The 24427-nt window shown below is 45.6% G+C and overlaps 1 protein-coding gene across 9 annotated transcripts; it reads left to right on the forward strand.

The window, feature by feature from the left end:
* Positions 1-1263: 1263 nt before the first annotated feature.
* Positions 1264-17981, forward strand: ZNF232 (zinc finger protein 232). 9 transcript variants are annotated; one of them, XM_082370728.1, is made up of 6 exons: positions 1290-1793; positions 5214-13574; positions 14208-14286; positions 14632-15109; positions 15383-15509; positions 17178-17981. In XM_082370728.1, the coding sequence occupies exons 4-6, from the start codon at positions 14690-14692 to the stop codon at positions 17936-17938; spliced, it is 1308 nt and encodes a 435-aa protein (XP_082226854.1). In that variant the 5' UTR covers positions 1290-1793; positions 5214-13574; positions 14208-14286; positions 14632-14689; the 3' UTR covers positions 17939-17981. The 9 variants fall into 9 exon arrangements, 7 of the variants coding, with proteins under 7 accessions (XP_082226854.1, XP_082226853.1, XP_082226855.1 ...); XM_082370727.1 differs by having other exon boundaries at positions 14208-14282; XM_082370729.1 differs by lacking the exon at positions 14208-14286 and having other exon boundaries at positions 1291-1793; positions 5214-7834; positions 10168-13574.
* The last annotated feature ends 6446 nt before the right edge of the window (positions 17982-24427 follow it).

Raw genomic sequence — 24427 nt, forward strand, 5'->3', positions numbered from 1 at the left:
TTTGAGGAACAGGGGTGATTGGAATGTGGGTTAAGCGTTTGCTCCATGTAAATATTTCATAGGAAACAAGACTGCTACAACCTGGGGACAGAGTGTGTGAATATAGTAGAGGAAGGGAATGTTACCCAGTAATCTGCCAATTTAGTCCACTTTTCTTAATTTTTGATGCCCTTACTTACAGAAGCCACCATCTTCATCTCATGTTATTACCACAGCCTCCCTGCTTCCATTTCTGTACAGAGCAGCCTGAATGATCGTTCTTTAGAATAAATCTGATAGTGCCACCCTCTCCAGACTTCTGCAGTGGTTTCCCACTAACCTGAGCCTGAAATCCAGTCCTTAGCGGGGACACATGTGTTCTGATCTGGCCCCATTCACCCACTCCTTCGATAAATATTTATTGAGCTTCTAATATACCACAAGCACTGGGGGGTATGAAGAGCAAAAACAGACAACAGTCTCTGTCCTGGAGCTTATTTATAATAGCAGAGGAGAGATTAATTAGAATCTTAAGTTAAATTACAACCATTGCAAGTGGCACAAAGGAGAGGCATGATACTGCAGTGGGGACCTTTCTGCAAAGTGCTCACCTTTCTAAACCCAACATTTACCCCTGAACTATCTGCAGTTCCCCAAAGACCTAGGCACTACCCTCCTGCCTTTCCACGAGCTGTTCCCTCTGCTAGAAGGGCTCTCTCCCTCCTTACTAGCTCCACTATTTTTTTAGTATTTCCCATGTGTTGGGTACTGTGACAAGGACTTACCACCAAGTAAGTTTCCTCTTGCATTCTTATTTCCTCTTGCATTCTTTGGCTCAGTCTTAATTGGTGGGTACTACTGTTATCCCCGTTTTCTAAACAGGAAATTAAGGTCAAGAAGGCAACGTAATTTGCCCAGAGACCCGAAACTAGTACGTGAAGAAACTGGGATTCAAACCCAGAACTGCCTGACTCCAAAGCCCATTTTCTTAGGCACTTAAGTACTGTGTCTCCCAACTCCTTCACGTTCGCCTCATTACCCCCCAGTCGCCTTCCCTGACACACACCCAGTCGAGCTGAGCGCTTCCACTCTGTTCCCACTGGCCACAGCCACCACAACACAGTAATTTTAATTTTCTAGTCGCACCACTAGACGGAGCCCACCCTAGACAAAGACGCGGTCCGCATCTTTGCAAGCTCAGCGACTGGGGAGGAGACTACAGCTCACGTGGGCGGAAGTGTGGCGCCCCTCCCCCTCCCCCCCCCCCCGGGCTTGTCTAGGAAGACCGGAGGACTGGACTTGGTGGCCATCCGGTTCTGGCGCCCTGGGTGGGGCGGGGCGAGGGGCGGGCTGGCCTGGCCCCGAACCTCCCCTGGCTGGCCGCGACTCCACCCGTGACAAGTTGCTGGGGGGAACACAATGGCCGAAGCGGCGGAGGTAGCACTAAGTGATGCGGACACTGAGGGTGGCCCGGCGGCGAGGCCCCGCAGTGGCGGTGTGTACGGCGCTGGGCTACTGGGCCCAGGTCTCTGGCTCCGCCAGTCTGGCCCAGCCGCCAGGGCCCCAGTCAGTCACGGTCCCATCCCGTGGTCTCCCGCTCGCAGCCCCAGCCTGCAGCTTTGAGGTCCTCCGGGCGGCCCACCCAGCCCGGGTAGGCAGGATGGCCCTTCCTGGCTCAGCGCCTCCAGGGCTGTTATCTACGGGAGCAGAGCCCGTACGGGATGCGGCCAGGCCGGGTGCGCTGCCAGTCCACGCACAAGGCGGTCTCCGAGAGAATCGAGTGCAGGAGAGTGAAGGGGACCAGGTCATGCTGGGTAAGGAGCTTCTTCAGTGACTCCAAGAGTTATTTATGGGGACCTTGTGACCTTCGCAAAACGAAGTTTCTTCTGGGTTGGATGAGGGTCAGGGTGTTGGCTTCTTGGATTTGGAACAAGCATCACAGACCTCTGAATCCCTCTGGGATACAGAACTGTCTCTGTTCCGTTTTGAACTATTATCTAAAAAGTCAGGCTCACTGCGCCAGTGCTCGTCCCTCCCACCCCCACCCCCACCCCCAAAAAATGCCTCTAGCAAATAAAATGCGACATCCTGATGCCTTGCAGTTATTCCTGCACTCAACTAAAGTAAGTTAGATTTGGTACAGTAATACACAGAATTAAAGGTTTCTGAACAGTGATTAACATGACGAAAGTGATGCATAACTAACAGCATTGTCCAGTCTGAACTGAAGCGGGAAAATCTTGGTGTCAAGATCATTAACCAAGTAACAAAATTTAAACTATCCATTATTTATTGAGCGCTAACTCTGCCAGGTGTCATTTTAAGCACTTTACATGTATTTAATCCTCACAAAACCGCTTTTAAATGCTATTACTGTCCACATTTGACAGATGAGGAAACAGAGGCACAGAAAGGTTAAGTAACTGAAGGTCACACCGCAAATAAATGGTAGAGGCAGACAAGGCAGCCTATGTCCAGAGCCCATGTTCTTAATGACTATGCTCCAGTCTTTATGGTAATCTACTGAAATCCGGAAAGCCATGAGTGGTGCCAGGGGGAAATTACAGGAATGGAAAGAATGACATTTTTTTCTGAAAAATTAACTGGACTTCATAGTAAGCGTATTAGTTTCCTAATTACCACAAACTGAGTGGCTTTAAACAACAGAAATTTATTCCCTCACTGTTATGGAGGCTACAAGTCCAAAATCAAACTGTTGGCTGGGCCATGCTCCCTCTGAAGCCTCTAGGGAAGGATCCTTTCATGCCTCTTCCAACTTCTGGTAGCCCTAGGGGTTCCTTGGTTTGTGGCAGCATAATTCCAATATCTGACTCCATCTTCATATGGTTGTCTTACTTCTGGTTCTCTGTCCAAATTTCCCTCTTCTTATAATGACACCAGTCATATTGGATTCAGGGCCCACCCTAATGACATCATCTTAACTTGATTACATCTGCAAAGACCCTATTTCCAAATAAGGTCACGTCCATAGGTGCCAGGTAGACATGAATTTTAGGGGGACACCATTTAATGCAGCACAGTAGGGAAAAATTATTCAAGAATAATGTAAGATTAGGAACTTGGGGCAGGGCATTACCAGAGACAAGAATATTAGAAAAACATGCCAGTTGCAGAATTGTAAATTTAGAAATAATCTGGTTTCCAAGAGAAAATTTTCACCATTTCATTTGGTTGTGAGGTATAGATTTTGTCCAGGAAGTCCAGCTGGCTCTTTAGCTGGGCCTTACGCTCTGATCACCAGATTTCAGGGTCTGGTCCTACACTTTCCAGGTCCAGAAATTTTACTTTGTCAGTGTACCTATCCAGAATTATTCAGGCCAGGGAAACAGACTTACCCAAACCACAAGAGAGTGGTATAAAAAACAGGGGAAAATACAACTGCCTGATCAGAAATTGAGTGGGCTGTCAACACATTTTCTATCTAGGAAAACCTATAGAGGAAGGTAAATTCTAATCAGAAGTTTGCTTAGGGCTTCCCTGGTGGTGCAGTGGTTGGGAGTTCACCTGCCAAAGCAGGGGACGCGGGTTCAAGCCCTGGTCTAGGAAGATCCCACATGCCATGGAGCAACTAAGCCCATGCACCACAACTACTGAGCCTGCGCTCTAGAGCCCGCGAACCACAACTACTGAGCCCAAACGCCACAGCTGCTGAAGCCCACATGCCTAGAACCCGTGCTCAGCAACAAGAGAAGCCACCCAATGAGAGGCCCACACGCCACAACGAAGAGTAGCCCCCGCTCACGGCAACTAGAGAAAAGCCCGCGTGCAGGAGCAAAGACCCAAGGCAGCCAAAAAAAAAAAAAGGAAAGTTTGCTTAGTGGGCATGGAAGCAAAGCAAGGGCATTGTCAGGTAATATTAATGCAGATGTCATCCTGCTCTGATCACTTGGTATATCTACGTGCTCTTGGGAGGAGGGCAGGTGTCTGCCAAGGGGACAGAGAATACCCCCATGAGCTGGAGTGAGCACCCTCCCCTGAACCAGTGCTGGAGGCACAGGCACATTTTTGCTCTCTGAGTCCATCTTTTCTAGATGTAGAAACCTAGTGTTTCTTCATATCGGGTTTAAAACAATTGATTAAGTTCCCCTGTCTTGATTATTATAATCATACTCTATCCAGTGCTCCTCTGAAACCAGGTCCTGGTAACCGTGATTGGACTTAGGAATTCCAGGATTTCCTTACCTCTTTGAGTTATTTCTACATGTGGATAATTTCAGCCATTATATGTTGATACTTGCTGGTTTATTATTAAAGAGTAATCTCTTCCAAGTTCTATTGGCATCTTTACTTTGCTCCTTTGAAGGGATAGCAAGCCCACCCATCCTTCCTTTACCTCCACTACTCTCTATACTTCCCCACAGACTTGTGTAATCAGGCACAGTGCTGTGTTCTTACTGGGCCCAGAGGCAGCCTCTGCATTTAAAGTGGTGCTTTGAGGCAATTACTTTTCAGTCCTTCATGGTTGACAGTTGAGATAAAACTACTTGCCATTCTTCTCCCTATTTATTGGGTATATCCACTAAATGGCCAAGAAGATGAAACTGTAACTAAGGGTCTCACCTCTCAGGCAAAAATATGTCATAAACAACTCTTGAAGTATCAAGGCTGCTCACCATGATCCACCTGACTGCCCTTCTCACCTCCAGAGGTGGGCTCCCAGCAACCAAGTTTATCCCGTGTGATACCCCCTAGCCCCTACCACCACCGATTACAGTCAAAGTCAACACTTGACCTAAACTGGGACAACTGATTCTCTTTTCTAAGATTTTGGAAGTGAAACTAAAGAAATCTAGTTAATACAGGGCTGGTCTTTTGCATAAAGGAAACTTTAAGATCCAGGAGCTAAGGTACTAAAGGAAAAAGACAGTTTGCCGAGAGAATGATGTGGACTCAAAGTCTGATTCAGTAGCTCTCCCGTGTGTTTCTGACAATCCACCGAGTTTGGGAACTGCTTTTACAGACCATAGAGACCAAAGTTAGGTTTAGAAGCCTTTCTCTTTCCCAGATTATAACACCATTTTTGAGAATCTAGAAGCTCAACCCAATCATAGAAATGTTTTACTTTGAACATTTGTTTCCCCTTCTAAGAATTTCTTTTCTCCTAGCATAGTGGAGGGAAGCCATATATATGTAACGAATGTGGGAAAGGCCTTAAATCAAAGCTCAGATCTGATTATCCATCACAGCATTTATACTTTTAACTTATGTTTCAGATAATGAAAAGAAAACTGAGAAGGAGGAATGGAAGCTAAAGCAGGAAATTTCTGAAGAAACAGGATCAGGACACCCTGTACAAATACCCCATGGATCTAAATTCTTAGGACCCAGTGAAAGTGAGAACAGCTTGGAGAGGCAACAGGTAAACTCAGCAGAGGCTGGACTGCTACACTCTTCTTTTGAGGAAAAGGGGTTCAGCCAAGTGAGCATTACCCTTAAGAAAACCCTTAGAGGAGAGGGAAAGCTTGACATTAATAAGAAAGTGAGAATTTGTGATCTGACCCCAACCGTTACACATCAGAGAGTTTCAACAGAGGAAAGAACCTATAGGTGCAAGGCATGTGGCCAGAGCTTCAAATAGAAGTCAGGACTTACTCAGCATCAGAAAATCCATACCATAAAGAGAATCTATAAGTGCAACAAATGCGGAAAGGTCTTCAGCAGGAGCTCTAACTTGTTTATACGTCAGAGAATTCACACGGGAAGGAAACCTTATGTTTGTGGTGACTGTGGCAAAGACTTTAGCTGAGCTCCAATCTCATGCGACATCCGCGAATTCATACCAAGGAGAACCCGTATGAATGTAATCAGTGTGGAAGAGCTTTCAAGGGAAGCTCAAACCTTATCCTGCACCAGAGAATTCATAGTGGAGGGAAGCCATATGTATGTAATGAATGTGGGAAGGCCTTCAGTCAAAGCTCAGATCTTATTATCCATCACAGCATTCACAGTGGAGAGAAACCCTATGAACGTAATGACTGTGGGAAAGCATTCAGTCAGAGCTCCCATCTTGTTAACCTCCAGAGAATTCATACTGGGGAGAAACCCTATGAATGCAGCGAATGTGGAATAGCCCTCAGGCAGATTTCCCTTCTTATTCAGCATAGTGGAGAGAAACCCTACAAATGCCCTGAATGTGGGAAAGCCTTCAGTGGGTGCACAGTTTCTCTTAAACATCAGAGACTTCATATTGGAGAAAAACTTGAATATGAGAAAGCCTTCAGTTCAGATTCAGAACTTAACGGACAGGAGACAATTCACAAGGAAAAGAAATCTTATGAATGTAATGAATGTGGAAAAACCTTCCTAGGCAGCTCAGATCTTATTAGATATCAAACAATTCACACTGGAGAAAAACCTTTTGAATGCAGTGGATGTGGAAAGGCCTTCAGCAGGAACTCAGTCCTTATAGAACATCAGAGAATCCATACTGGTGAGAGGCCTTATAAATGCAGTGAATGTGGGAAAGCCTTTAGGGGGAGCTCTCAACTTATTCAGCATCAAAGAATTCACAGTGGAAAGAAACCCTATGAATGCAATGAATGTTGCAAGACTTTTAATCAGAGCTCAGACCTTATTCGACATCACAGGGTTCATAGTGGAGAAAAGCCCTATGAATGTAATGAATGTGGAAAAGCCTTCAGGTGGAGCTCAGACCTTGTTAGGCATCAGAAAATTCACACCGGAGAGAAAGTTCATGAATGTAATGAGTATGGAGAAACTTTCAGTCAGAGCTCAGGTCTTAGCATCAGAGACACCACACAGAATCCTAGGAAGACAGTAATGATAAAATGTCTATATATATATATATATATTTGTTTTTAAATACTGTTGTGTCTACCTTTAGCCATCGTAACTATAATACTTGGAAAATTCTAAGCTTCTTAAGAGCGATTTTCATCTGATTCAGTTTTGAGTGTTCAGCCTCAGGCTGTGTGCAGATTTGTCCTTCCTAAACACTTTCCACAAAGACCTTGATGGGGTAAGCCTTTAATTACATTTTCACTCCTTACTTTATCATCAGAGGTTCCACACCACAGGGGAATCTTGCAAATGGAAGAACTTGCTTGTAAAGCACCTACATCATCACAAAATTGTGTCCTCGTGTGTCCTCTTCAGCAGCACCAGGAATCTAATAACTTTTCCCATCTTTTTATCCATAATATGAACTGTACCAAGGGAATATAAGATAGGTGTGATATCCTGAACTCTAGAATGAATGGTTCTTCCTGGGACAGAGTCTAATCCAAAAGTCTGAAAATGGTCCTGATGTTTTCTCATTAGAATAAATGTCAATATATAGAGTAGATTAGGGAGTTTGAGCTTGTTCTTCCATTCCTAGTAAAATCAGATACAGAAGCAGCTAGTTTAATTAGGAAAAGGAAGTGACTAGTAAATCATAGGACAGTTACCTTCTTTCATATAAGGGTAGAAGTTGTGATGAAATCTCTTCTGTAGGATTTAAAAGTATAATGGCACTTTGGAGTCTGACATACTGAAATCCAGGTTCTGTCACTTTTGATCTATGTAATCTTAGGCAATTTTTTTTTGTTTCTGAGCCTTGGTTTTCTCATATGTAAAATCAAGATAACGATACCTCCCTTGGGCTATCTTGAAGATTAAATGAGACAATTTTGTTAAGCACTTAGCAAAGTTCTAGACACATAGTACACAACAAATGATAGATGTTTTTATCACTAGTTCCTATGGGCGGTGATTATCTAAGGCATTTTGAAGGAAAGGAGACAACATATTCTCCCAGGCTAAAGTCTTCTGGAAAATTACATGATTCTGCATTTCCTGATCCTACTTTAAGTCAGAAGGGGCTTGGCTTAGTGTAAGTAAATGGTAAGGATTGGGGAAAGCGGGGGTGGGGGGGATTTATACAAATGTTCAAGGATGCTGTATCTTTTTTTTTCTTTTATTTTTTTTGTGGTAAGAACACTCAACATGAGATTTACCCTCAGCAAATTTTTAAGTGTATGACACAGTCTTTTAACTATAGGCACAGTGTTGTACAGCAGACCCCTAGAACTTACTCATCTTCCATAACTGAAACTGCACCTGCCGAATAGCAACTCCCTATTTCTCCCTCCCCCCAACCCCTGGCAACCACCTTTCTATGCTTTGCTTCTGTGACTTTGACTATTTTAGGTACTTCGTATAAGTGGAATCATGCAGTATTTGTCCTTCTGTAGGATGCTGTATCTTGGAATAATAAAGTTAGCAGTGAATCTGAGAAAAGTTACTATAGCACTATAGAGTTGAATTAAGATTTTTCTTGGAGAGGCTAGCGTTAAGCTGAAAGTATTAAGAGGTCAAATCAATAAGTATCCTGCAAATATGATAGTGAACTTTAATTCCTGTAGGTGGCTTAACTGGTTTTGAGACAGTAATAATCAGAGAAAATAAGGAGGTCTCAACTTTTTCACATGATAGAAAGCAACAAACAAAAGTCCAGGACCAGATGGCTTCACAGGCGAATTCTATCAAACGTTTAGAGCAGAGTTAACAAAACCTTGATACCAAAACCAGACAAAGATATCAAAGAAAGAAAGGAAGGAAGGAAGGGGGAGGTAGAGAGAGAGAGAGAGAAAGAAAGAAAGAAGGAAAGGAAGAAAGGGAAGGGAAGGAAGAAAGAGAGAGGGAAGGGAGCAAATTACAGGCCGTATCATAAAAGGCAAATTGTAGTGAGTTGGAAAGGTTCTTTCGACCATCTGAACTATTTCAAAGGAGTCAAGTCACTGTTGTATGCTTTAATCTTTGTGTTCTTATAACTCATCAGGTCTCCAGTCCAGTGACCTTTCTATCCATTGTCCCTCCCTGGTTTTTACGCTTTCCTATTAGATACCTCTGTCCAACACTTCAGCCACTCTTTTACCAATATCCTTTTTGCCTCATTCTTCAGTCACGTGTACCTAGCCAAAACAAAACTACCATGGACAGTCCTAATTGTCCTTTCCTGAGCCTGCACCTGGGTTGAGGAAGAAAATCACAAACCTAGGGAGACTTATGCCTTTGAGCACTCAACACTAATGCAATCTCTAGTCGGCACTCTCTCCCATTACCTGTAATACCACTTAACACCTCCCCCTCTCTTTGCACATCTAACCACCCACCCACCACCCTTCTTAGCACGCAATCTCTTCACAAAGAAAGCAGAGACCTTTGCACAGAAACATTTTCAACTTTTTTCTTCCATTCCTTTCCCTCACACATCTCTCATATACTGTACCCAACTTTGCTCCCTTCTTAATAGAACTGCCTTTTCTCATATCTAGGGGGTCATCTTTCTGTCTGTGCTTCCTATCCCACTCCCTCTGGGACCTCACTCCATCCCATTATCCCATCTCCTTCCTGTATCTTCACCTCTCTTCTCCACTGCCCCTTCCCAGATGTGTACAAATATGTTCAAGTATCTTGCATCCTAAAAACCAAACAAAATTCAACCCCAACCCATTTTTTCCCTATATCATCTCCCTTTGTAGCCAGTTTTTGCAGGATCTTAGTTCCCCAACCAGGGATCAAAACCGGGTCCTCGGCAGTGAAAGCACGGAGTCCTAACCACTGGACCACCAGGGGATTCCCACATTGTCTCCAATTCTTAACTCTCTTCCTCAACCCATTGAGGTCCCTCTCCCAACACACTGTCAAATCTGTCTTTACCAAGCACACCAGTGACATTGGTCACCAGATCTCCTCTTTAGCTGGCTCCTTTCCTCCAAACCATTTCTTCCCTGAAGCAGGATGGGTTTGAATGTAGCAGCTGAGGATGTTGAAAATAGAGCAGGTAAATATGTTGATGTCCTTTGGCTGCAGCTAGAGTACAAATAATTTCTCCTTTCAGCTTCTGAATCTCTCATGAAATAAAGATTTGGAGGAACTTTCTCCCTACTTCTGAAGTTTATGAGATTAGACGACCTAAAATTCTGGTCAGTCATGTGACGCTATGGCCATGTTTTGTATGGTTGGGCATGAGTTAAGCCTATGGTGAAGAGGGCCTTGAACAGCTGGGAACGAGTTTGGAAGGACTGGTTTCTCTGTCTCTGGAGTTTTATTAGAATCTTGGGTAAAATGATTTTTCCTCATTACCTCTGAAGGGTATCCATGACCATTTTTTGGATGTGTGATCAAGGAGACTGTACCCCCATGTGCTTTCTTTCCTCTTAGCATAAAGAATCTCTGGATCAGATCTGGCAGCACCTTGAGATCCTGAGAGTGAAAGTGAACTAGGCTTCTCTGAGCTGTGGTCTTCCATTGCTGTTCTACTTGCCTCAGAACTGTTCACCTTTTTAATCCATCATACACACCACTATTTGATTCTCTTGAAATACTGCTTTTATTATCTCACACACAAACATGCAAACTCACATTCAAAAAGTAGCCAGTGGGGCTTCCCTGGTGGCGCAGTGGTTGAGAATCTGCCTGCCAATGCAGGGGACACGGGTTCGAGCCCTGGTCTGGGAAGATCCCACATGCCGCGGAGCAACTAGGCCCGTGAGCCACAACTACTGAGCCTGCGCGTCTGGAGCCTGTGCTCCGCAACAAGAGAGGCCGCGATAGTGAGAGGCCCACGCACCGCGATGAAGAGTGGCCCCGCTTGCCGCAACTAGAGAAAGCCCTCGCACAGAAACGAAGACCCAACACAGCCAAAAATAAATAAATAAATAAATAAATAAAAATAAAAATAAGGGAATTCCTTTAAAAAAAAAAAGTAGCCAGTGGCTGCCCGTTACCTAAAGTAAAAGTTCTTGGCTTGGCGTTTAGTTTGAGGTCTGGTCTAATTACTGTCCCTAAACAGCTAATGCATCGTCCTGACTCTTATCTCAGGCTCTCCTGATCCCCTGCGGCATTCAGAGTCCCCACCGCTTAAACTAACTTTTTCTTTAAACACAGGCAACGTGTCTGACAGGTTCTGACGGGCACACACTCAATTCTTTAAAGGAAAATGCCTTGTCGCTTTTTTTTTTTACATTGTTCATTGTAAGAAAAATTCAAACACTGAAGCATGACTTGTTTGAATGAACAAACCAAAGTCCTTTGTTTCTCCAGTCTCACAGCTTACAGGAAGCCATTATTACATTGTAAATCTTTTATGCATGTTCTCCTTTTTTCTTCACACTCCCTACACATTTAGCTTTTTGAAAGCAGGGAACTATATTTTTGTATCCCCTCTCCTCCAACCCAGACCTAGACTTACATATATATTTTTGTTCAATAAATGTTTGAATGAATGTCCGAGTTTATAATTTTCTAGTTTTGTAGCAGTTGTTGAAAACTATAGTCATCACAGGAGCACAGTATATGTAATTTCCTTTTTTTTCTTTCCATTCCAGATATAACCGTAAACTAGTCACTGCAGAAAAAAATTCAGGTTAAATTATATTTTGCTTGCTTGGTCAAAGTATCCATTTATTTCAAATTAAACTTGGTGACTGGTTTCTAGTTAAGTGTTTTTGTTGTTGTTTTGGCTGTGCCGCACAGCTTGTGGGATCTTAGTTCCCTGACCAAGGATCCAACCCCGGTTCGGAAGTGAAAGTGCCAGAGTTCTAACCACTGGACCTCCAGGGAATTCCCTCTAGTTAAGTATTTTAATGATTCCCATTTGAAATTCAGTTGTTTGCCAGAAAGTGGTGCTTCATGTTACATCTAAATGTAATTGCTCTCTAGCACTTTCTTGGGGTCTTCTTACCCACCCCCTGCCACCCCTAGTCAGAGTTGTTTTATATACATTTGGCTGGTGCACACAATTTTGGTAATTTATATTTTGCCAGAAGATCATCCATTTCATCTAGGTCTTCCAATATCCTACCCTAAAGTCCTACCCTAATGAAATGGTCTGTAATTCTTTTCATCTCTTCTGATTCTATGGTTATGTTCTATTTCTCATTCCCATTCTGGTTAATCTTTCTTTTTCTTAATAAGGCTCTAAACAAGTTTATCGGCTTTATTGCTCATTTTAAAGAAATTAGCATTTGAATTTATCTCTTCTTTTTAATTTTTCCTTTTTTTAAAAAAGTATTTATTTATTTATTTACTTGGCTGCACTGGGTCTTAGTTGCGGCACGCAGGATCTTCTTTGCAGCATGTGGGATCTTTTTTTTTTTTTAGTTGCAGCACATGGGATTTTTAGTTGCAGCATGCGAACTCTTGGTTGCGGCATGTGGGATCTAGTCCCCCTGCATTGGGAGCACGGAGTCTTAGCCACTATGCCACCAGGGAAGTCCCCATTAATTAGTTTTTATCTTCACTGATTCACTCGTCTTTGCTTCTTTGGGTTTATTTTACTATGATTTTAAAGTTTCTTGGGACTTCCCTGGGGGCACAGTGGTTAAGAATCCGCCTGCCAATGTGGGGGACATGGGTTCGAGCCCTGGTCCGGGAAGATCCCACATGCCGCGAAGCAACTAAGCCCGTGCGCCACAACTACTGAGCCTGCACTCTAGAGCCCGCGAGACAGAACTACTGAAGCCCGCGCACCTATAGCCCGTGCTCTGCAACAAGAGAAGCCACCGCAATAAGAAGCCCATGCACTGCAACGAAGAGTAGCCCCCGCTCACAGCAACCAGAGAAAGCCCGGGAGTAGCTACAAAGACCCAACACAGCCAAAAATAAATTAATTAATTTCAATTAAAAAAAAGAAAATTCAGCTTTAAAAAAAAAGTTTTTTAAGGTGATTTAAATTGTTTTATATCTGTTTTCATTAACAAGTGAGGTAGTTAAGGTTATACATTTTCAAGCATGGCTGTTGCTAGGTCCCATAGATTTTACCACGAAGTGTTCTGTTTATTGCCTGTCCCTAAACAGCTAATGAATTGTCCAAATTCTTATCTCAGGCTTTCCTGATCCCCCCTGCAGAATTCAAGAGTTTGTAATTTCGCTTTTGATTTCCTCTCTTGATCCAGTTGGATTTTCTTTCTGATTTTTACTAGTTTGCTCAAGTTCTAGTGCATCCTATTTTTTCCCTTGTTAATTTGGACGTTCTACTGTACTTTTCCATTCTCATAATGGTTACCTTCCCTAGAACTCATAATCAGACGCCTGTTTCTCTCATCATTGGAAAAGAAGATGGCAGTGATTTCCTCTATCAACAAGTCCTTTTTCCCCCACCCCAGTAAACTGCAACCTTACATTTCTTTTTACTCCTCCGCAGGAATTGATTTTATTTACTAACGGACACGCATAGGCTGGTGGTTGGGAATATTTTCTCCCTGGGGCTAACTTCCTCCCCGGCTGTGACCCTCTAATCAGGTCTGGGAAGATGTAACTAGAAAACAGAACGTAGAGGAGGAAATGCTGCAAAGAGGCCACGCACAGGCTGGAATTTCCCTGCCGTTTAAATCGGCTTGGACGGCCCCTGGACCTACAACTGAACAGAAAAGCGAGGCACTCCAGCCGTTAAGCCAAAAGGCCCGCTCACACCGGCCCCGCTCCCCTGCCCGAGGACTGCGATTCCCAGAGCCCTCCGCGACCGGAGAGGCCGCGACCGCGGGTGCGCAGGCGCACAGCTGGCCCCGCGGGTGGGCTGGAAGCGCGCTGCGGAGAAGTGGTCAGATGGGAGCTCCGGGTCCTGCGAGGTGAGTCTTAGCGGCGGCGCCCCGGGTGTCGCTCTTTGGCCCGCGCTGCTATGGCCAGTCCCGGGAGGCAGCGGCGGTTTCTGCAGTGAGCACATCCCTCAGGCAGCCCTGTGAGGAACCGAGGCCAGACCGCGCGGAACGGGGTCTGGGTCCCCACGGTTCCCGCGCCCGGTTGCACGGATTACGTCACGCGTTGTGGAGGGCGGGGGCTGGCCCGGTGCCCCTCTTCTCTTCTCTGGAGATCCCAGGGGTTAAAGTGAAGGGTGGGGAATTGTAACTGGTATGGAGGACAGCCCCCTCCCCAGGCGATCGGGCGGTCCCCTGCTCAGTGCCGTGCGCAGAAGTTCAGCTGGGGGCTGTCGCCGCCGGAGCATCACCCCCGAGAAACAGCCTTCTGCGCTCGTCTTCCGCGCTTCCTTTGTCCTCGGCCAGCGCCCCTGTTTGTGTGCCTTTAATGGCCTTTCGGTGCGTCCCACCTCCTTCCCTTTAGATTTTCCTGACGCTGGACACCTTACCCGAGACCACGTCTTGCCCATAGCAGCCGCATCTCAGGACCCTGCTACAGATCCTGGGCGTTTGAATAAGATTGCCTCATAGGAAATTTAAATTTTTCTTTTGTTGTGGCCACTACAGAAATTTGAGAAAGAGTGGAGGGGCCATCTGGGAGGAAGCTGCCTCTTCAGTACCTCTGAGAGTAATTGAAAACAGGCAAGTCACCTTGCACTGAAAAGTTACTCAGCTCTGAGCTCTGGAAACTTGGGTTTTGCTTAAGACTTGTTTCTTCCAGTGGGATCCCGGAACACATTTTTTTTTCCTGCTGTTTTCTCCTGCTATAGCATTTATCTAGTTGTATTATCTAGTGTAGCAAACTCTTTACATATCTGTCTACCAGATTGTAAGTATCTCAAAGGCAATGACTCTTACTGGAATAGGAATCTGGAGAGGAATGGAGAAAAAAGTATTAAAGGGTATAGTACAGGGTTTGGCTCTTGGTAGATGCTGAGTGTGTGTTAATGAATTAAAAAAAAAAAAAGAATGATTTCTACTTATGTTACAGGGTGCCCTTGAAAGACTCCTGCTAGTATGGGCCGTCTACAGAGCCAGTCCAGGCTAGGATGGCTGGATCACTAACAGCAGCTGAAACTCTGGCCCTTCAGGATACACGGGATCAAGAGAAGATTATGATGATGGAGCCAAAGGAAGAGGAACAGTCTTGGGAGTATGAGACCAGGCTACATGGGAACCACTCTCCCAGTCAGGAGATCTTCCGCCAACGCTTCAGGCAGCTCTGCTACCAGGAGACTCCTGGTCCCCGGGAGGCCCTGAGCCGACTAAGGGTACTCTGCTGTGAGTGGCTAAGGCCCGAGAGGCACACCAAGGAGCAGATCCTGGAGCTACTGGTGCTGGAACAATTCCTGACCATCCTACCGGAGAAGCTCCAGTCCTGCGTGCGGGGACATCACCCTAAGAGTGGAGAGGAGGCTGTGACTGTGCTGGAGGATTTAGAGAAAGGACTTGATGAACCAGGACTGCAGGTGGGAAGGGGAACGTACGATCTGTTGTGGGAGCCAGATCAATGACCTTCAGGCTGGACAGAGGGGCAGCAGTAGGGGGAGTTGCCAAGTTCAAAACTCTTTTGAGCCAGGTAGAGCAGTGAGTGTGTGTTTCTGTGTGTTTTTTCTGCCCTCAAGCCCTGAATAAGACTCTAGCTCCTCTTCCTGCCCCTGTGCTGACTCTGAGGAGGCTCTCTAAAGTCTCCTTGGAAGCTTTGGCTCCACAGAAACCGAGTGGTGCCTGATCACCTCCAGGTCCCAGGCCCGGCACACGGACCTGCACAGGAAGAGCCGTGGGAGGAGAAGGAAGCTGTGGGAGCTGCCCAGAAGAAAGCAAGCATCCAGCTCCAGCCTAAGGAGACCCAGCCTTTCCCAGAGAGCGGTGAGGAGCAGGATTCTGTGGGGAAGGAGAGGAGGAGGAGAGAGGATAAAGGGCACAGAGTAGGTGGTCAGAAGTTGGCTCTCCTCATCTTGGCCTTACTATTCTTACCTCTTAGGTGAGAGACTTAGCCTGTTTCATCACTCACAAAATTAGGAATAACGATAACCTACCTCATGTAGTAGCTGTAAGGATTAAATTTCAATCATATCTGGCTGTAAAGCCTCACCAGCATCTCCTTTAGGGCTTTAGAGAGCCCTACAACAGGACCAGAAAATACTTCATTCACTTCCTGCCTCATCATCTCCACTGCCCTGGGCTACAGGCCAGCCTGGAAGTCTTTTCTCTTTTAACTTTCTCATGACTCCCAAAACATACTTTTTAAGCCATAACACACTCCGCGTGAGACACAGCCTGTCATCACCTTTATCTACCACCTACCCCCCACCTAAAAGCCCTATTTGATATTCTCTTCCGTCTACACTTCTGCCCTTCAGATTCACCACAGAAACTTCCTTCCCGGCCTGCCTTCATCCCCACAAACATGCTCTCCTCTCTCCTGCGGCAAACTCTAGAATGAGAGCCTCAGGACCACGCACTGTCCTTGCTGAGTGCTGTATGACCTCATGAACCATCGGGAACGTGACATGAATATGTTGCTAATCAAGAAGACTCTATTTAATAACTTCGTTTTACACCACAACCCCACCACCTCCAGACAAAAGCATATAAAAATTCAAATTCTTGTTAGCAACAAAATGGGAAAAACCAGAAATGGAGATTAATCTTAGTTTCTGCTCCATAAGTATGTTTATATTTTCCAGCACTTCCTTGACTTTCTTGCAGAGTTCTCCTTGTTTTCTTTACTTCTGTTTTGTAAGTCTCTGTACAAAGCTAACTACTGTTTGACATTTTTTTTCAGCAAGCATGTTTCAGATTTCTTTAACCACAAGCATTTAACCTGAAAAAAAATGTATTTTTAAAGTCTTGCATTACCTTATAGCAATTGCTTTTTGTCCTCTTTAGACTACAGAAAGCGTTACAATTAAAACACAAAAAGCGTTAGAGACGTTTTAAAAACCAAAACGCAAAGCACTCTTCTCTTCATTTTTTAAGGAGCAGCTCAAAGGGAAAGGCAGAAAGCACCAAGAAGGCAGTCGTCCCTTCAGTAAAGGAGCCAGCTGCTTGGGGATCCTTTTCTGTGGCTAGAGATTTGTGGGGCAGGGAATGACTGGGAAGAGGTGAAGGTCACGGAGTCAGGAGGAGCAGGGTCTTTGTGCGTTTAGGAACATCCCTTTTCCCTCAACCTGTGATTCTCATTTTTCCCTTCCCACACAACATCACTCCCCAGTTTCTTGAAAATATTATTTTTGCTCATATTTTTTAAGAGTAAATCCTAAAAAAGAAGGTCCTGCCTTGAAATTTATTTTTCAAATAACATTTTTGCAGTGTTCCATTAAAGAAAATTTAGAAAAAAACAGATAAGGGGGAGGGGGGAGAAAAAAGGAGAAACCTTCTCCCCTACACAATCCCATCACCAACAGATGACCAGTGTTCATATTTAAATGACTTCCCTTCTGAATTTTGTCATGTGTGTATATTGAATATTTTTTAAGCTTTTATTTTCATGCCAGAAATCCTAATCCAAGTGTCATTTCTCCATACATCCAGAACAGGTATATTTACATTTTCCATCAGTTGTTGCAGAAGATGATGCAGAGCCCAAGGACAAAGGGTCGTTGCCAGAACCACCCATTACTGACGTGGAATCACAGGTGCTCAGAGAAAAACTCACCACCAGCACCTCTACATTTGAAGCTGCCTCTGAAGTTGAGGCCCCTTTAGAGCAGCAGCAGAGAAATCTCAAAGGGGAAAGACTGAAGCAGTCCCCCGCTCAGGGGAAAAGCTTCAGGCAGATGGTTGTCACCCTTAAGACAACTCCCACAGGGAAGAAAGACCATGAATGCAGTGAATGTGGTAAAGCCTTCATTTATAACTCACACCTTATAATCCACCAGAGAATCCATTCTGGAGAGAAACCCTATAAGTGCAGTGACTGTGGGAAAACTTTCAACCAGAGCTCAAACCTCATTCAGCATCAGAGAATTCATACAGGAGAGAAACCCTACGAATGTCATGTGTGTGGGAAGTCCTTCAGGTGGAGTGCTCATCTTGTTCAACATCAGAGGGTTCATTCAGGGGAGAAGCCCTACGAGTGTAATGAGTGTGGGAAGGCCTTCAGTCAAAGCTCATATCTAAGTCAGCATCTGAGAATCCACAGTGGAGAGAAACCTTTCCTATGTAAAGAATGTGGGAAGGCCTACAGATGGAGTTCTGAGCTTATCAGACATCAGAGAGTTCATGCCAGAAAAGAGCCTTCCCAATGGACTGTGGGTGAGAAAGTCTCCAGGCAGAATTGTACTTTTGTCTAATCAGTTTTAGGACTATATTCCATAAAAGTTATAAGCACCTTAAGATTTTCCCTGTGTCTTTCTTGATTTAGGAAAAAATGTTTACCTAGTCCCACCTGCAGCTCATCGCTTCATGCCCTCTGTTTGAGATGACTGTATCAACTAGCATGCCTTTGGCTGCGAGTAACAGCCAAGATGCCGACTTCATTAGGGTTCCGGGCCTGGCACAGAGCAGCTGTGCAGGCAGTGGCCATCCTGTATTAGTATTATTGTGAATGGGTCTTTGGTCCTGGCCCTTCCTCAGCCGCATACTGAGCTGCCTCTTGGGACAGGGTCACATCTACAAGTGTCCAGGCATGAGACAGAAACCACACGTGTTCTTTGAGCAGGGAACGTTTAATACAAAGAAGTGCTAGCTAGTAAAGGGGGATTATCTGTTAAAGGAGGTAATGAGATCTTAGTATAGGAATAGCAGCATGGGGAACAGCTACTACCTCTAGGACTGAGGGAGAGCACCAGAGGAAGAAGCAGACCTAGGAGAGCCAACCCTCCCCCACCCACCCACCCCACCCCCTGCACTCCCAGCCCAAGACTCTGCACAGGTGAAATTCAGGCCTGACTGGACAGGTGTGGCTGCCCCAGGGGTGTGTGCGAGCTGGTCTGTACGGGCTTGCAACAGCCAGTTCTGCACTTCTTTTCGCCAGCCTGCATTGAAATTGGTCATGGTGAGAGTATTCATGCCATGGAAGTCAGGAAACGCTACAAATCAGGGCTTTTCTTTTTTAACTAGTTGTTAAATATTGACACTGGCTGGTGAAGTTCATCAAGGCGCTTCAGAGCAGGAAGCCACTGGTCGAGGTGCCCGCAAACACCAGAGGACGGGTGCTGCGCTGTAAGGACAAGAAAGAAAACTACCAGAAGGAGAAGCCCCTTCCTCTTTGCTTTGTCCCTCCAGTGCCCTTCACTGGCAAAGCCTGACACTGTGCCAGCTGGCAAAGGGGAGATGTCGACAGGTCCAGCTCCAGTCTCACAGAGTACGGCAGGGGACGGCAGACTTGGCGTGAGGAGGTGATTACTTGCTAACTGGCCCATGTTATAAGCTCCTTTCCACCTCAGGACCTCTGTCCTCATTCTCCACTCCCTAACTCCATGCTCTCCTCCCAGGTAGTTACATAAGTCACATTTTACTTTGTCTAGATCTCCACTTAAGTGTCACCTCTTGAGAGAGGCCTTCCCTGACTCTGAGATACAAGTTTTATTTCTCTCTCACATAAATGTCCAGACATGAGCAGGTGGTCAGCAAACAGCCCACAGGCCAAATCCATCTTGCGGCCTGTTTTTTAAAGCCCACAAGCTAAGAATGGTTTTTACATTTTTTTAAGTGTAAAAAGCAGGAAAAAAGAGTGACAGACTGTGGCTCACAAAGCCTAAAATATTTACTTCTGGCCCCTTACAGGAAATTTTTTTCAAGCCCTGGTCTAAGGGACAGCTCAGTTTAATTTCACCAGGTACGTCAGGGACCCACCTTGCTCCTCTGTCCCCTAGATTAGGATGTGTTTGTCTGCATGGTTGATGCTGGATCATTACCGTATCCACATTCCAGCTCCCAGGAGGAGTGACGTAATGGTCTCAAGGACAGGCAATTTCCTTTTCAGCAGGTGTCACAGAAGGTGCCCCAATCCTTTGGTGAAGATTCAACTACACAGCCACATCTACCTACCAGGGAGGCTGGAAAACACCTCTAGCAGGGTGACAATTTGCCCAATTAAAACTGGAGAAGGAGAGAACAAATTTGGGAAGACCATGAGCAGTGCTCCACCCCACAGAACATCTCCCCACTTCTGCAGCCTGGTGCTGAGGACTGACTGGGGAAGGAGAGTCCTGGTCCCTGAAAGGGCAGAGCAGGATCTGGGAAGCAGAGGATGTGGTCAAGACGTCAAGGGTATGGATTAGAGCTTTGGTCTTGGTGGTGGTCACTCCAGAAATAGCCATCATTTTGACTGCAGCACCCTGTATTCGTCACTGAGAAGAGCTGAAACCAGAATATTTCGTAGGCAAAATGTTGACCTGAGGCCATCTCTTTTGACTTCGTTAGTGCAAAAGAAGCTATTCCAACAGCAGAGGTTCTGTATACTTAGTCTGGTTGTATTACAGGAACTAGTTCCGTATCCAAGAGGGGCTCCTGGGAGTTAAAGGTGCCATACTGGTCCAATCATAATCTGTTTGTGTTTCTATGTATGAGTGCCCTGCTCACATGTGCATTTTGGAATTCACTGATAGCAAAAAGTTCCCCTAGCTGTGCAGCTGAATAAACAAAAGAACTTGTACCTGCTAACGAGTGTGGTCTTTTGTCCACAGCAGGAGATAGAGGAAGAAACAGATTGTTCCCCGTCTCAGGAAGCTGACAGGCAGCCTGTAGTTGAGAGAACCCTTTCAGCAGCAGTGGTCAGTTCAGCGGTGGTGGGCTCTGGAGGCAGGCAGCCAGTACAGATCCCAAAGCTCAGGACTCACTAGCTGTGGTGATCCTGTGAGTTCATGACGGCTGCCCTAACAAAGTACAATAGACTGGGTGGCTGAAACAATAGAAATTTATTTTCCTAAGATTCTGGAAGCTGGAAGTCCAAGATCAAAGTGTTGGTAGGGTTGGTTTCTTCTGAGGTCTCTTTCCTTGGCTTGCAGATGACCATCATCTCCCTGTGTCTTCACATGGTCTTCCCTCTCTGCATATCTGTGGCCTAAATTCCTCTTATAAGAGCACCAGTCATCCTGGGTTAGGGCCCACCCTAATAACCTCATTTTAACTTAACTACCTCTTTACAGACCCTATCTCCAAATGCAGACACGTTCTGAGGTACTAGGGATTAGGACATCAACATGAATTCTGTGGGAGACACAACTCAGCCTTGGGTAAATCACTCTCCTAGTCTCAGCTTTCTCCTCTGTAAAATGGGGGAAATAATAGTACCCATCCATAGGTGGTGATGGGGATTAAATTCAATAACACCTAGCCCAGTGACCAGAACAGGTAACATTAAAAAATGTTAGCTTATATTAGTGATATGAAATTGTTGAAAGGCAGCAGTATCCTAAGTTATGTCTGAGTATTCCAGAATCTAAAATACCACCCAGGGAATAAGTTAAGTAGAGAAGGAAAAAGTATTTGATAAACACTTTTTATGTACCTTGATATTCCTGTTCATATGCAAGCAGTTAGAAGAGAAAAAGAAGTCTTAATTAGTGCAGTGGATGCCAAGGTGTGCCCCCCCACACTTCTGTTCGCAGCGGACACGAGTGCTGCCTGCTGACAGCTATCCCTGCCCAGGAACTGCCCTCGTCTAAAGGGAGCTGCCACACCCAAGTGTCTGTCCCCTCCCAGGAGCAGCCCACATCTACTCCATGGGCTTGGGGTTGGGGGTTGGAGAAAAGGAGACGGGTTCAAAGACCTGGCCACCCTTCTTGATGGGAGACATATCTGAAAGGTCCTCCCATACTTCTCTCGAGTTGAGAAGGCTTTCGTTGCAGCTGCATCACCATTTAACTTCTCCCTCTGCCCAGCCCATGGCCCCTTTTCTCTCACAGGTGTTCCCAAGAGCATTCCCTGGCAGACTTCCTGCACACTCTCCATTGCAGGCCTGTTTCCCAGGGGTCTCAACCTGTGAAAATTAGGCAGCATCAAATAAGCAGAGTAAAAACATGTGAATTGGGACTTCCCTGGTGGCACAGTGGTTAAGAATCTGCCTGTCAGTGCAGAGGAGAGGGGTTCGAGCCCTGGTCCGGGAAGATCCCACATGCCGTGGAGCCACTAAGCCCGTGCACCACAACTACTGAGCCCGTGCTCCGCAACAAGAGAAGCCACCGCAATGAGAAGCCCGCACACATCAGCGAAGAGTAGCCCCCGCTCGCCGCAGCTAGAGAAAGCCCGCGCGTAGCAACGAAGACCCAACGCAGCCCAAAAGAAAGAAAGAAAGAAATTTTTTTTTTTTTAAAAAAAGAGAGATGTGAATTGGGGGAAAAGTAAAAATTGCCTGGACTTTTAAGTCATTAATTCTTAGAGAAGCCACAGATCCCTGCCTATCCTGCTCTTTTGTGTGTCATGCATCAATGCATCCGTTTATTTACATATCCATTCGTCAAATTCCAGGTGCCTTACCAGGAAGAAATTTACAGCCGTGGGGGAGGTGGAGAAACAAGTAAACAGGGGGTTGGGGTTGTTGGGGTGTGTGTCCCGGCAGGCAGCTGCTGTGGGAGCGCAGAGGAGAGAAGGTGCAGCCGGAGCTCAGTGCTGCAGCTGTGATGTGGAGGGTTAGCAAAGAAGAGGGGGAAAGGGGCTCCGGGCGGAAAGGCCAGGAAGGGTGAGGGAAGATTTTCTGGCATACTTGTTAAACTGAGTGCAAGGAACAGAGAGAAAGAGGCTGGAAAAATGAACTGAGGTTTAGCAGCTGGCACAGGCCTTGTGCGCCACCTGAAGGATTTTAAGAGGACAGGAAGCCGGTAATGGGGAGTGACACCATCAGGGGTTTGGCTGTGCACTTCTGAAAGATTATTTAAGCTACAGTGTGGGAAACTGGAAACGTATTTTTCAGGAGGTTGCTGGGGTAACTCCAGAGTGACGTCACAGCTGCGTAAACTGAGGTAGTGGCACAGGGATGAAGAAGAGGAGATGGACTGCAAGGATATGAAGCGGGCAGAATCAGTAGGACTTTGGGGGGTAGATCTGACTTTGCCAGGTGGAAACCAGCCCACTTTCCTTCCTCCCTTAGACGCTAGTTCTACTTACGCTCCAAGTAGTGCATATGGCTCCAAGGTTTCCTCCCAAGAGCCTCAGACTCTGTCCAGGAGCTCCACTCCGCAGCCTTTCCCAGACACCTGCCTCTGCACACACTTGAGGGGACCCTGAGCAGCTGCCTGGGCCAGCCTCTTGGGTCCTGGTGGCAGAGGGGCAGCCCTATGGGCAGTGGGGGCTGGAATCTGGGGGTCACGGAGGAGAGCTGCAAACCAGGGAGCAGTAGAAGGGGCCATGGCAGAGGGCTGGCCTAGGGAGTCAGTCAGCCTAGGGGCCTTCTTCTCTTCCTCCAGGCAATGAAAACTAATGAAGCAGTTTCTCAATCTCACTACCAACCTTATAATACAATGTTACAGGTGAAAAAAGAGACTAAAAGAGATTTAATAATTTTCCCAAGTCACGTAACTTCCAAGTGGCAGAGCGAAAATCGGAACCTAAGTGCACTCTTAAACCCTGTGCTCACAGAGCTCAGGTTGTTTACTCAACAAAACTGCAAGGAAGTGGAAGAATAAGTGGGGATTTTTGCACGTCAAACTTAACATGTGAGGCAGGAAGAGCCACACTCACTGTTCTGGTCAGCACTGCTGCCAAGATAGGTGGGTGCTTGATCTGAGACCTGACTTTCTCTGCCTTCCAGGGACCAAGGCAAAATTAAATTATTTCTGGTTTACAAATTAATCCTATCTTCCTAATTGTATAATGGAACAATGAAAAAGGATGGTCTTTATTGCAAAAATGAAAACAACCTCAAAAGAGGTCTGTCACCCACACAATCAGTATAAACAAGAACCTTAGAGATCAAATGAACAAACCTAAATACATAGATAGGACTTCTGCTTCTGGCCATGATGGAGTCATGGGGACTGGATTTACCGTCTCCTCTTAAACAGCTAAAAAACCAGGCAAAACATATGAAACATACACTGGACAACAGGCAGTGCAGGACAGGGAGAGAAGAAAAACAATTGAGATGAGTCCTGGGATTGGCCCAGCTTCCTGTCTGGAGAGTTTCCAGGCTGCAGTACAGGGCAGGCAGACTCCCTGAGGTGAAGGCACAGAGTTGAGAATTCAGAGAGGCCAAGGCAGAACACAGGACCAGAGAGGAGAGCAGAGCTCCAGAGATCTGCAGGAAGTTCCCCTCAGTTCTTCAGCTAAGGACTGATCAGCACATTTGTGTGAGGCAACCACCTGTAGCCAGGGAAAGAACCTCTGGTAAGAAGCTGGTAGAATTCTTAGAGCTCACACAGGTCTGGGAATAGTCTATGTTCTAAAGAACCAGAGTGGAGAAAACTTGTAATACACAGGGCATCAGGCAGAGCACTCCAAAGGGTATTGCTTCAGTGATGGGCCAAATTACCACTAGAGCACTGCTCTGTCCTAGCTGACAAGGCGTAAAATCAAAGCCTCAAAAGAATCAAACTGTTTCTAAATAACTTACTTGTGCCCCAGTACAAAGCTCAAAAATATTTAAAGGAATTAAATTTTTTAAAAAAAAGTACCCAACAACATACAATTTACAATGCCTGGCACCCAATCAAAAATTAAAGGCATGCAAGAAAAAGGAAAACATGATCCATAATGAGGGGAAAGATCGATAGAAGCAGATCCAGCAATGACATAGATGATAATTATTAGACAAGGACACTGAATGCTGCTATTATACTCCGTATGTTCAAAAAGGTAAAGGAAAACATGAGCACGGAGAAAGACAGAGAAGGGATATTAAC

The sequence above is a fragment of the Balaenoptera borealis genome, assembly GCF_965194805.1.
Source record: "Balaenoptera borealis genome assembly, chromosome: 20".
Taxonomy (NCBI): Eukaryota; Metazoa; Chordata; class Mammalia; order Artiodactyla; family Balaenopteridae; genus Balaenoptera; species Balaenoptera borealis.

Excerpts from the sequence above, each read along its gene's own strand:
- ZNF232 (XM_082370728.1), top strand. The coding sequence starts at position 14,690 with ATGGCTGGATCACTAACAGCAGCTGAAACTCTGGCCCTTCAGGATACA. Across the intron at positions 15,110-15,382 it reads TTGATGAACCAGGACTGCAG|GTCCCAGGCCCGGCACACGG; the intron begins GTGGGAAGGGGA and ends GATCACCTCCAG. Across the intron at positions 15,510-17,177 it reads CCAGCCTTTCCCAGAGAGCG|AACAGGTATATTTACATTTT; the intron begins GTGAGGAGCAGG and ends CCATACATCCAG.